General features: G+C 42.4%; 1 protein-coding gene and 1 pseudogene across 1 annotated transcript in view; one reads left to right on the top strand and one right to left on the bottom strand.

The window, feature by feature from the left end:
• Positions 1 to 3,701: 3,701 nt before the first annotated feature.
• Positions 3,702 to 4,070, bottom strand: LOC102478817 (2-iminobutanoate/2-iminopropanoate deaminase pseudogene; annotated as a pseudogene).
• Positions 4,071 to 12,935: 8,865 nt separating this feature from the next.
• NID2 (nidogen 2) overlaps positions 12,936 to 13,159 on the top strand; it is a 78,699-nt gene continuing 78,475 nt past the window's right edge. The window contains exon 1 of the mRNA XM_006160581.3: positions 12,936 to 13,088. Coding sequence (XP_006160643.1) covers positions 12,936 to 13,088 — 153 coding nt within the window. The remainder of the gene's footprint in view (positions 13,089 to 13,159) is intronic.

The raw sequence follows: 13,159 nt of genomic DNA, 5'->3' as shown, positions 1-13,159 counted from the left end.
AGGGAAATAACCACACGGAGGGGGGCGGGCAGTGGGAGGCAGGAGGCGGTCTGGGCTGCTGTGACAGCATGTTCTGTTTAGCACAATGAATGTGAAGAATTAACCTCTACTTAAAATACTTTCCTAAAATAAAAGGAGCTCTGGATTAAACTCTTGTCTTAGGAGCTGGCACCAAATGGTCTACATGAAGGTCTAATTACAGGGCCACCCCATTTGGCTAGATATCCACTTAGTCCTAGTTTTACATTTTAGGACACATTTCTTTTCTTTTAAACCTTACTTAATTCATTAAAATAGGAGACAGTATCTTTGACTGTAGCTTTATAAAAAGATACTGAAAGGTATGTATGAATTTGATTTTTTTTATAAAGACCTTCTACAAAAGTTGAAAGTATAAAATTATATTTTAACTCAGTTAAGGTATTTTATCTTTTAAAAAAATCTTTATTATGAAAGTCAAGGTATTTTTTAGAAGTAGTAAAAAAAACACAATCCGAGCACATTATTTCCTGATGATCTAGCTTTAATGGAATATGGAGACATATATGTCCCTTAGGCCGTGTCTCAGATATCAGGTATGTCCAGGGGAACTATTGCCAAAGGCTGGATTTCTGTTGATTCCTGTCCAGACTCTGCCTGGTGCCTGACATAACCCTATGCATAGGAAGCGTCACAGGCCGCACGTCACAGCCCACAGATGTATGTTGTATGCGGAAAGAGTTCGCATCATATTGACAAAATCTGGGAGCCCTACCTTTTTCTTCTAGTTCCCTAGAAGTAGGGCTAGACCAGGAAGTGTTCTATTTTTTACAGCAGTTGGCCACAGAGATGTTAAGATCATATTTTCCCCTCATAAAAGAGTCTGCTCTGACTCTTGAAGAATTTGTTTAAATCTTACTGCTCTGCACCATAGGCAATAAAAGAGACCATTTTATCTTGAAAAACTATGTTCAACCAATCAGTTCTTTGACCAAAGAAAAACCTATGTATGAGGTGTCTGCAGAACAGTGATTCTCAATGTCAACTACACTTCGAATCACCTGGGAAACTTTAAAGTCTACTGATGCCTGAGTCTGACCCCAGAAATTCTGATTTGATTGGCCTGGGGTTTGGTCTAAACTTTGAGATTTTAAAATATTTCCCAGGTGATTTTGATGTGCAGCTATTGTTGAGACCCGTGGCTATATCAGAGGTCTGCTCCAGCTTCTTGGTAATAAAACCATGCCGTCATCATAGATGGGTCTCCTTCTCTGCTTTACTTTGGCAGTGGGAAATGCACTTTATAGAATTCATGGAGCATCTTTATCAGCTTGCACGTCCATAGTTAAAAACAAAACAAAACAACCATGGGACATAGCCTACTGTCTTCCGTCTCAGTCCATAATAGAAACACTTGACACTTGGTAATTTATGAGGAAATAGAGCTTTACTAGACTCACCATTTTGGTGGCTGTAAAGTTGCGAGGCATAGGGATGGCATTGGGCCAGCCTACATCACAGCAGAGCTGACAGAAGCAGAGAGGATGGAGGGCAAGTGAGGAGAGAGCAACCTGGGGTCAACCGTCTTCCTTCTGCAACAATCCGCTCTTATGAGAACTAACTCCTTCTCAGCAGAACTAGGACTAATTCAGTCTTGTGGAAGACAAGATCTATCTAGTCAGAAGGCTGATGTCCCCACGATCTAATCACTGCGTGCTAGGATCCACTGCCTCCAAACACCATTACATTAGGGACCAAATTCCAGAAGAGGGTGGGAGAAGGGGGAGAGAAGAAAGGGACCAAGGAGAAAATAGAGAAGCAAGAAACTTAAGGGACACAGAAATCAAGGTTTGTCTGTTGGTGATAACGTGGGTGATAACTTCAACTGGACTGGTATAAAGTGTAACCATGTGGGATAACTCATTTTATAAGCTGTAGTGATGTACAATGATTAAATGTATAAAATAAATTTAAAAATAATTAAAAAATAAATTAGCTAAGCATAAAAAAGGAACCAAATTCTAAAACACAAACCTTTGAGCAACAATTATCTAAATCCCCACTTTTCATAATTTATGAGAGCTTGTTCTTACCCAGGCTAATTTTCTTTTCTTTCTTTCTTTTTTTTTTTTGGAGAGGTTTTTGCTATAGGGTGTGGGTGCTAGCCAGAAAGACACACACTCACACACACAGAGAGAGAGAGAGAGCGAGAAAACATCCCCCGAGGGGATGGCCACGCCACAATCCCTTCTCTTCCATTCTCCTCTCGGGATCTTGGGCACACACGCACATGCGCCTGCCGTGAGTTTAAGCCACCAGATCTGGGACTCGAACTGCGGTCGACTATGTGGGAGTCCAGCGACATAGCCATTACGCTAACTGCTGGTCCCTTACCCAGGCTAATTTTGACAGGAGTATTACAGTATAAAGAAACATGAATAGTGTCTATTATGGATATTCTACTGCTTGGAATCTCTCTCTCTCTCTCTCTCTGTGTATGTATATATATAGAGAGATATCCATGTATTCAAAAATGAGATTTTATAGACTTTACATATCTTTTTATCATTTTTTGGGGTAATTTCTGATGTTCATGCTTGGAGGATTTCTGATTCATTCTGGATGGCATATGTAGCAACCTCCTACCACAGATTAATGAAGCATAACTATGCTCAGGTATCGTGTGACTGCCATTCAGATGCTAGTTCATTTAGTAGTAGCTATAGTCACTAAATTCCCAGAATCACATTGTCCTTATGTTTTAGGTTGCTGTAAGAATTGCAAATAATATATTACAGTGCCTACCGCATAACAAATACTCAATAGCTATTGCTATCTCTAAATGTAGAGCCATACACCTGAAGAGATTGGGGTCACATTTTCTCTACGAAGGTTAGATCTTTATCATTCTCTAAGAATTCACAAGATGGTATGCAATAAAGACGTTATCATTTAACTTTGTTAATAACAGGCAATCTTAAAGTAAATTCATTCATCAGGTTGGCAGAATTAGAGGCTCAGACTGTGTGTTACTGAGCGAGGTGACTCATCTACCAGAGTGTCAGCTCCACAGCCTTAAGCGGTTAAAGCTCGGGTCCTAGAGTCAGACTGTCTAGGTTTGAATTCTGGTTTCAACTCTCACCAATTGGTTTCTTCTTTCCTTCTTCTTCTTCTTTTTTTTTTTTTTAAATTTGTATATATATTTAATTTCCATTAGAAAAATAGTATTATACAAAATTTTGGTCCATATTCTTCTCCTATATTTTTACCATTCAAATTTAAATACTTCAATTATACTCAATCCAAGCAGAATCACATATCTAACATGAGAATTAAGTATTTCACATCAGTAAGTAAACACGATTTAACTGAATTGGGTATGCTTTTGATTATTTCTCAGGAACAATGAACTCTTCTTTCCTGTATGTTATTTCCCTTTGCTTTTTTTATTTGAGTAAATATGTAATTTCTCTTTCTCTTCTCTTACAGTTAGTAATACGGGTGTACATTAAGTGTAATTTAGAACATTAGTGACAAATCTTCAATCACATTCAACTCTCCTTATTATATGCATTCTGTAATAACTTCAGATACTTTACTCAAACTTATACTTTCATCAATTATAAAAAACTAAGATGTTAGTTTAAAAATATAATGAAAGTTCCAAGCTAAACAACACTGGCCCACTTCTAGTCATGCGGTTGTAAATGGTCCTTGGACGGCTACTGGCCTCCTTTGGGCAAAGCAGCAACGTGGTAAGCAGCTCTTGCAGGAAAGCTACTCTTGAGATATTGTTCGTCAATTTCGTTGACAGGACCAAAGTCATTGATGTCAGCCAGCAAAACAGTTGTTTTCACCACGTTACTATAATCACAGCCGGCCGCTTTCAGAATCTCGCCCATGTTTATAAGGGTTTGCTTAGCTTCTTCCCTCACTCCTCCTGGCACAAGCTGTCCACTTGAAGGGTTTATGCCCAGCTGTCCTGAAACGTCAATGGTCCTGTCCACTACCACAGCTTGACTGTAGGGACCAATGGCCCCTGGGGCTTTTGCGGTGCTGATCACTTTTCTGATGAGGGATGACATGAGTAATTCTCTCTTGCTGACCCCTCCGGGAGAAGTAGTCCTAACCCAGCTCTTCTGCTCACTTCCCAGCAGACTGACCAACTTCACCAATTGGTCTTGATCGAGTTACTTAATCCCGTTCTGGTCAGTTTCTTTATCTGTAGACTGGACATGTTCATTGGATAACTGAAATAATGCATATATGGTCCTTAGCCAGAGTCATTATAAAGTTTCAACTAAGGCTTGCTCTTATTATCATTGGCTTCCTCGGCATGGTACTGACTCATACCCTGACTTCCAGAGGAAATGGCAGTGACCAGCCGGTCACATGCAACAGAAATGAGGTGACTCAATTTGGTAAGAAGCACAGCATGTCTAGGAAAGAAGTGCAGATGAAGCCAAGGACAATAGCCTCTGGAAGTACAGCTGCAGCTCCTACCCAATGGAGGGAGCACATGCTGACATCACTCTCGGGCAGCAACTCAACTCACTACAAGCTGACCAGCCCTTATTTATTCAACATTGTGTTAGGTAGCCATAGAAGTCTTAAAGGAAATGAACCTTTGAGGAACTTACAGTCTGGTGGGGAAAAGAAGGCTTTGTGGTGAAGATAGATACTATATTGTATAATTGAATGCTAACTGCGAGGTTCAGCTTGTTCTTTCAAAGGAATTCAAGAGAAGAGAGCCCATGTTCACCTCTTGACACTGTTCTTTCTAAAGGAAAATAATGCTATTAGTAATAATGTCTTCAAATATAATTAGCAGTGAAAATGTCTTATTTGCTCACATGGAAACCAAACCTTGCCAGCCCTATTTCTCCAATAATAATCTAGAATAGTACAAATAGGTGAAGAATCAGAGATTGGATTATTCAGGAAAAAGTATAGGACTTAAGAAAGATTTTTTTTTCAATACAAATCAACAAGAGTTGACTGAATAGCCCTTCTGTAACAGGCACTGTGCTAGACACACGAGATACATGAAGCAGGTACAATCCTGGGCCAAGGGGTGGCACAGCTGGACCTGTTGGCAGCTCCTCAGGTTCAGTTCTTGGGAGTTTCTAGAGCACATTGGGTTCCTGTGGTTGTGATCTAGGCTGGCCAATACCTGGGACGGGTTGTGGCATGTAGATCCTTTTGGAGATCTCTCTCTCTCTTTCTCTCTCAGAAGAGATAAAATGCATTTGGACCAGCAGTTGGCGTAATGGCTATGTTGCTGGACTCCCATGTAGTCTACGGCAGTTCAAGTCCTGGACCTGGTGGCTTAAACTCAAACCAGGCGAGTAGGCATGTGTGCCCAAGATCTTGAGAAGAGAATGGAGAAGAAGGGATTGCGGCATGGCCATCTCCCCTGGGGGGTGATTTCTCACTTTCTGTCTCTCTGTCTCTCTGTCTTTCTAGCAAGCACATGCACCCTGTGGCAAAAACCTCTCCAAAAAAAAAAAGAAGAACTTAAAAATTAATATAAAAGAAAATATGAGCCAGTCCTCAAGAGTTGAATTATACTCTAGTGGCCGTGTGGGACTATGGAGGAATACCTTGGTAAGACCCTCTCTTTTCTTATGCTCATGATTTCAAAATAAGTCTCAAATAGAGAGACTGATACATATCAATAGATAAGAGAGCATAACAGCAACTAAAAGGTCATTATTACATGAAAACTACACTCGAGGTCCCTTAACCAGTTGAAGGGGCAGATATAAATAGGCTATTTTAGTATTTTAGGTAACGAGCTAAGAAAGGGACATACCCAGGTATTGGGGATGCATAGAGGAGAGGGTCTCTGCAGAAAATGGAACTGAAGGAGGCGACCTATGTGATATGATATCTGAGCTTGCAACTGAGCCCAAACAGGACCAAAGTGAGCCCATATTGTACTTAATCTTGGAATTTTTCTTCATAGAATAACCTTTAAGAAAATCAGTCTCTAACTTTTGTCTTTTACCTCCCTCGCAATGGATCTAGCTTAATGCCTAACTAATGCAAGTTAATAATAACCTTGCTGAGTCTTTGCAGAGATCAGGTTATACAGATAGGGAGGAGGAAGACACCACCAGCCCCCTCCCACATGACCCACTGAGAAGATTTTATCAGCATGAACACTTCAAAGTGGACACAGGGACTCTTGCTGCCTCCCCTTATTTTTTAATTTTTTTAAGAGAAATTTTTGCTATAGGGTGTGCACTCACCAGAGAGACAGAGAGAGACAGAGAGACAGAATGAGAGAAATCACACCTTGGGGGATTGGCCACATCGCAATCCCTTCTCCTCCATTCTCTTCTCAGGATTTTGGGCATGCATGCACATGCGTCCGGCATATTTCAAGCTGCTAGGTCGGGGACTCCAACCATGGTCAATTATGTAGGAATCCAGCGAGGTAACCATTACGCCATCTGTTGGTCCCTCCCCTTATTGCTTTAAAAACCCCTGTGATAACCTATAACTTGGAAGATAGTCTTGGGATGAATCCCACTGTTTTCCCCAGGTTGCTGCCTTTCTAAGTAAAGCAACTTCTTCTTTCCACCAATACTCGTTTCTTGTGTCTTGCCTTTCAAGCAACGAACAGTTGAACTTGGGTTCAGCACCAACCTTCTGGTTACAAACTGAATACTGAAGGGAATGAGAGGTTATGAGAAGATGGGAAGGGTATTCCAAGCAAGAAATGGCATACTCAGAGGCACACCAGAATCAAGCTGTTGGTGTGGACGGGGAACTGGGGAATAGTTTGGCATTGCTCAAGTGTAAGGCAGAGAAGGACTGGTGATAGCAGACAGATGCAAGCCACAGAGGACCTTTCCAGCCTTCCTGGATTGCTTTAACTTTATCGGAGGTGAGGCGCTCTACTGTCAAGTTTTTGCCATTACAGGGGATGTGTGATGGCTAGGTTTGCTTTTACGTACACGTAGAGAAAGGATCTAGAGAATGTATTAGTTGGGACTGGGTGCTGTTACGTGCAATAGCTACTTAAGCAAACAAGGGCTTGTTTTCTTTCAAAACAAGGAGTCTGATGACAGGCATGGCTGGCGGGCTCATTTACTCATCTCCTTTCTGTGTTTTTTTCTTTGCCATACTTTTGTTCTCATGGCTGTCATCTCATGGTCAGAAGGTGGCTGGCTGAGCTTAAGACACCACATCCAGAGTTAAGGCAGTAAGAATGGGGAAGGAGACAACTATTCCTTTTAATCACGGACATAAAAGCCCTTCCAAAAACCACCAGACTTCCAACAAATTTCTGGCAATTAGGTCAAGGCTATACCAGATGGCCACTTTTGGCTGCGAGGGAAGCTGAGAAAGCAAACGTCTTACTTCTGTAGTAGAGATTATGGGCAAGGGAGGAGGAAGTCTGGAGTTAAGCGCTGAGTCAATCTCCCTGTCGATTCTGCCACAAAAGCTAGCAGGTGAAAGATGCCGCGGGTCTGCCCCAGCCTAGTGGTGACAGAGAAGGGACTGGTGGTGTTTCCATGAACTGAAATCAGAAACTCAGGAATTCCGAGTATGGGACCTATGTCTCCTCGATGTCGGCTGGAGGTGTTACCTCAGGAGGGTGCTCTGTAGGAGCCGGACGCAAAGTTAGAACCCAAGTGAAGTTGCAGAGCTGGGAAGACGGTTGGGGATCACTGGAACAGGTGGAAGGTAAGGACAGTAGAGGAGTCAGAGCAGGGAGAGAGGAGAGCAGCAGGCTCTGAGAACGCCATGTTTTCAGACCACAGAGGCAGAGGACAAGAAACTCCCAGGAGAAAGTACAAAGGAGTAGCCAGAGAAGTCAAGAGAGCAGAGAACTTCCAAAAATGTGTGGTCGGTACGGTCAGAAGCACCAAAAAGGCTCAGTAAGACAGATCGAAAGATGCTTATAAGTTCTGATAATATGATTTCCCTGGTTTTGCCTGAGCAGTTCTGTGATGGAGGTCGAAAGTTGTTTTTTTTTTTTCCCCCCCAGTGACTTGAAGCAGAGCTGGTAACAAGTAGAAATTCCTTCAGTGGAGGTCCTTGGAAGTAAGAAAAATAGAACTAAGGCAACAAGGAGGTTGGGAAATTTTTCTTTGTCTTTTCTTTTACTTTTATGGGTAATATTGGGATATAGTTAGCGGCAGAGGGGAAGGGATTGAAAATATGGGAGATGACAGGGATAACTGACAGTTCAGGGTCAGGAGGATATGAAATGAGGTCTTTTTAGGGGGGGAGAGGTTTTTGCCATAGGGCATGTGCACTCACCAGAGAGACAGAGAGAGACAGAGAGACAGAAAGTGAGAAATCACACACCCCAGGGGCGTGTGATTGCGGCCATGCCGCAATCCCTTCTCCATTCTCCTCTTGGGATCTTAGGCACACACGCACCCAGTGTGAGTTTAAGCCACTGGGTCCAGGACTCGAACCGCAGTCGACTACATGGGAGTCCAGCGACATAACCATTACATCATCTGCTGGTCCCGAAATGAGGTCTTGAGTCCAGTAGTCAGGGAAGGTCTCTCTCCTTCTAAGACCAGCAGGAAATCTAGGTGCAGATAAATTTATTTATTGATAGAGATATCAACCATGTAACTAGAGATGTTAGAATTCAGTAGATGTTACCTGAGAATATTTGAGAAACTCAATAGGCTTGGAAAGTTGGAAGAATTTCTAATTTTCTATATTAAAAAAAAATCCTATGATTGTAACAGTTTTAGTAAACAAATGACTCTAGTGGCTTACTAAAATATTTACCTATTGACTAGCTGGGAAGTTTTGGGCTCCAAAATAACAGAATAATTGACTAAAAGTAGCTTGAATGGAGATTACTATTGCAGTGTAGTAGTGTTTGCATTCTCTTGATTAAAAACAACACGAAGTGCCATCACTCTTGGTCTTGCTGTTTATAACAGAAATAAAGCCACACACATCACACACAAATGTAACTACAGAGACAGTTGCTGAGGTCTGTTGGCAAGGTGTCTGGGACCACCCCTGGCTTGAGATGCCTTATTTTGTACAAAGTCTTGTACAAAGTCTTCCACTTTGTACAAAATAAGGCAGTGGAGGTAGATATTGCTAGAACTAGTTAAGTAAGTGATCCAGTGACATCATCTAGGACCCAAGCTCTTCCTGTCCGTCTTAGTCTGTGTTCGCATTGCTAGTAGAAATACCTGCGCCTGAGTGATTTTTATAAAGAAGATGGAGGTTTATTTAGAAAAGTCATGATTTTGGTGGCTGGAAAGTCCAAAGGCTTAGGCCTACAGCATGACCGACAGAAGCACAGAGAGTGGCCAGTTCGTGCAGAGTGAGAACAAGCATCTCTCTTTTATAGCGACCAGCTCTGGAAGAAGCAGTTCCTTCTCATGAGGGCTAAAGCTTGCTCGGTCTCATGGGACGTCACTAACCTATTCATGAGAGTGTTCTCTCCGTGATGAATTCTCCACCCTGGGACACTGAAAAGATTCCGTTTTCACTTACTCTCTTTACAATATAGGCAGGACAGTCAAATTCCTACACATGAGGTTTCTGGGAGACATAGTCAAACCATAGCTTTGTCACCCACACTAAGATTGTTTTTGTCCTTAGGCTTGGCTTTTGTGGTTGGATGCTTAGAACTAGCTATTATTAATACAGATCCAAACAGCACAGCTTCACCTGGCCCTACCATAGGCAAGAAGGAAGAGACGTTAATTCGTCTGTTAACCGGGAAGGAAAATCTTTCCCAGTAGCCCCTGTACTGCATGCTCCAACAAGCAAACTTTTCTTTCTGCCTCTTGGTCAGAACTGAGCTATATGGGCAGTCAAAGCAAAAGGTATTCTCATGATATATGTTCAATCTTTGTGCAATCTTAGTTCATCTGCCGAGCCAGAGAAAAGGACCTACCAAGCCAGGGCTTATTGCACTTTTAGGTGGACAATGTGGGGCTTCCAAAACCAAGGAATAAAAAGGGCACAGCTGTTAGAAAAGCATCTGCTGGAATATGTTACACCAGCCTTCTCTGTGCTTAACGATGTCCTGGTAAACTTGCATCTGTAGGGACTTAAATCAAAACATCAAAAGGCTCAGGGCCTTTTCATATTGCATGATTTATTTAAAATACTTTCCTCATTCCATGGTTTTTCTTAGACCTAACATAATTTCAATTAAGCCTGAGTCCATGAGGGCATGCTAATTTTCTCAAGTCTATTTTTTTCTACATGCCAGCACACCCACTCTAGAATTTAATGGATGGTAAAGGTCTGCAAAGAATCACTGTGTGTCACAAGAACTGGGGCATTTTCTGCCCACCTCCAATATAAACATACCAACACCAGTCAGTGCTATACATAGAACTTGCTCTTGAATACCAATGTCTATTTACCATGCTGTGGAGCAAAAGTGTTTGCATTCTCTTGATTAAAAATAACAAGACGTGCCATCATTCTTGGTCTTGGTCTTTATAACAGAAATACAGCCACACGCACACACACAAAGTAACGGCAGAGACAGTCACTGAGGCCTATTGGCAAGGTATCTGGCACCATCCCTGGCTTGATGGAAAATCCTGCACTTAATAAATTTATTTCTCAAGCAATGCTCAGCTCTACTGTGAGCACCCAATCTAAGAGGGCTAAAACTTGTGTAGAGATCTTCTATCACCTCCAGCTTGAAAGGGGCCTCTGCCTCTTCAGCCAGTCTGGCATGCCATGGAAATTCTACTCCTGTAAAGGGAGCTGTGGACACAAGAGAATGATTTCTTCAGTATTTACTTTGACCAGTGAAATAGCCATGACGGCTTTTTTCTTTTCCCTCAGACACAAAGTGACAGTTTAAAAGAAAAAAACACACTTTTGGGGTCATAGAGTCCTTTAAAAATAATATTAGAATAAAAGTTCCAAGGAATGTCTGCTTAAGTACAGCTGACCCAAAGTCTCACATTTCAAGGAGAAATTCAGCCACTTTATGCAGATGGGGAAATAAGATTGCTTTCTCAACAGATCATGAGCTTTTTAAGTCAGGGGCTCCATCTTCTACTCCTTCATTTCTTAGAGTTGTGTTTGTCCTAGTATACTTGCAGGACAGAGTTCTTGAATGGATGAATGAATGAATGAAAATGCTGGAAAACAGTGGTAGGTGAGTTGCTAGGCAGCCTGGTAAAGAGGATTACAAGAGTCAGGTCAGATTAGCAGGAAGTGTGGTGTAGGGGAAAGAATGTTGCATTTTGAGCCAACAGACATGGGTCCCAGTCCTGGGCTGACTCCTTTGCCTTCTCTCATTCAATGAACATTTCTTAAACTTCTAATGAGCCAAGTAGGGGATGGGGGGAAGGAGGCCTGTGAAGATCATGGATTATAAGAGATACATGTGATAGTATGATCATAGCACACACAAGACACTTGGAAGCAAGAGGGTACTTCGAAATCAGAGTGTGACTTTCAGGAATGCTTCCTAAAGGAGGAGGTTTTGATTCAAGTCTTGAAGTGGGTGTTGATTTAAGACTGACTGGGAAATCTCATTGTAAGTAGCATGCAAAGATGTTCTAAATCATAAAATTGGATGTTGCATTTAAGAACTCAATTCTCAGCTGAAGGGTGGCCGTGGCAGGCAATAAAGTTCAAGAGGTAGACTAGAGCTACTTTGCAAAGAGCCTCATAGCAATATAATTTAGTGATTAAGAGCAGAGGTTTAGAGATCAGATGGAACTGGTTCAAATCTCAGTTTTGATACTTACCAGCCATACATTAATTACTGGTATTTTTTTAAAGCCCCTCCAAGTCTTAGTTTCTTTAACACACTGTCTAGCTCTATCAGTTACCTATTACATAATAAATCATCCTAAAGCATGATAACTGAACAACAGCACATATACATGAATTCTTCCTCCATTCTGTGGCTCCAGAATCTGGGCTCTGACTTAGTTGGGTCCTGTGCGTCAGGGTCTCTCACAGGCTGCAAATTGTCATCCAGGGCTGAAGTGGCATGTCAAGGCTCCCCTGGGGGAAGAATCACTCCTAACTCAACTTTCGTGGCTATAAGCATACTTTGGTTCCTGGCTGGTGGTCAGAGGCTCCCCTCAGTTCCTTACATGACAGCTTGTTTCATCAAAGTCCTTGAGAGAAAGTCTGCTAGCAAGACAGAAGTCACCATCTTTTGTAGCCTAACCACTGAATCGGGTCCTCATCACTGTTGCCACATTCTAGCTGTGAGAGGTCACAAGGCCAATCCACACTCCTGGGGCAGGGATTACACAGGGAATGAACACCAGGAAATGGAGCTCATTGGAGACCATTTTAGAGCCTGTTTGCTCCTCTATTTACCAAATAATTGTGAGCTATTAATATTCTGAATTGGGAAATTAGGAAAAATAGGGGTCCAGTGAAGGATTTATGTCAGGGAGTGAATCTTGGGCAAGTACGACTTTTGAGCCTCCCTTGCATCCTCAGTAAAATAAAGACGCCTGACCCCAGGAAGAATGGAAAGTGTGCAAGCATATGTATGTTTTTGTAACAGTGAATATACAACTCTTCGGACTCAGAAAGAAGCAAATTGCGGCCAGTTTTTCGTGTTTGTTGACTAGGTGGGTCCCACAGTTCCATGTATTCAAAGTTCGTAGTGTTTGGCACTGTGAGCCTATAGGGATTTGTAAAACTGGAAGAAATCTGTCTTCCTAGAGTCCTGTAAGGCATTTTCCAGGGTTTACTCTTTTCTGTTTTTAAAATACCTTTGTTTCTAAGAACCCCATGGGGGCTCTGAGAGAGAAAACAGACTATATGGGAAATTTCAAGCTCTTGATAGTAAAAGTGGTAATAAAACCTCCTTGAGGCTCCTGAGGCTTTGCAGAGGGGATGTTTATGGTGGCTGGGGTTCCCCCACTCCAGCAGCTGGTTTCCAGGTTGAGGTTTCCAGTCCTGCAGGGCAGCTCAGGTTACCTCCTAGGTGTTGTCTGGTCCGGGCAGCTCCGATGGTCCCAGATGAGGAACCAAGATCTCTGCTCCCTGGTGCCTTGCCCATTTCTGCTAGCTGCCCAAACCGGGTGCCTCATTCCATGCCCGAAATAGAGCGGATCACAGGCGCATTTCATGGCGCTCTCGGGTGTGGCTTTACTCCTGGGAAGGTAAATAGCACCACCGGACCCAGGCTGGCCGACATTTCAGAGGGAGGCCCAGTCTTTCCTGCGGCTGGGCC

Source organism: Tupaia chinensis, unplaced genomic scaffold (genome assembly GCF_000334495.1).
Source record: "Tupaia chinensis unplaced genomic scaffold, TupChi_1.0 Scaffold000688_1, whole genome shotgun sequence".
In the NCBI taxonomy this organism is placed as follows: Eukaryota; Metazoa; Chordata; class Mammalia; order Scandentia; family Tupaiidae; genus Tupaia; species Tupaia belangeri.
Note: the sequence above shows the minus strand (reverse complement) of the source record. Positions and strands in the feature narration are given on the sequence as shown.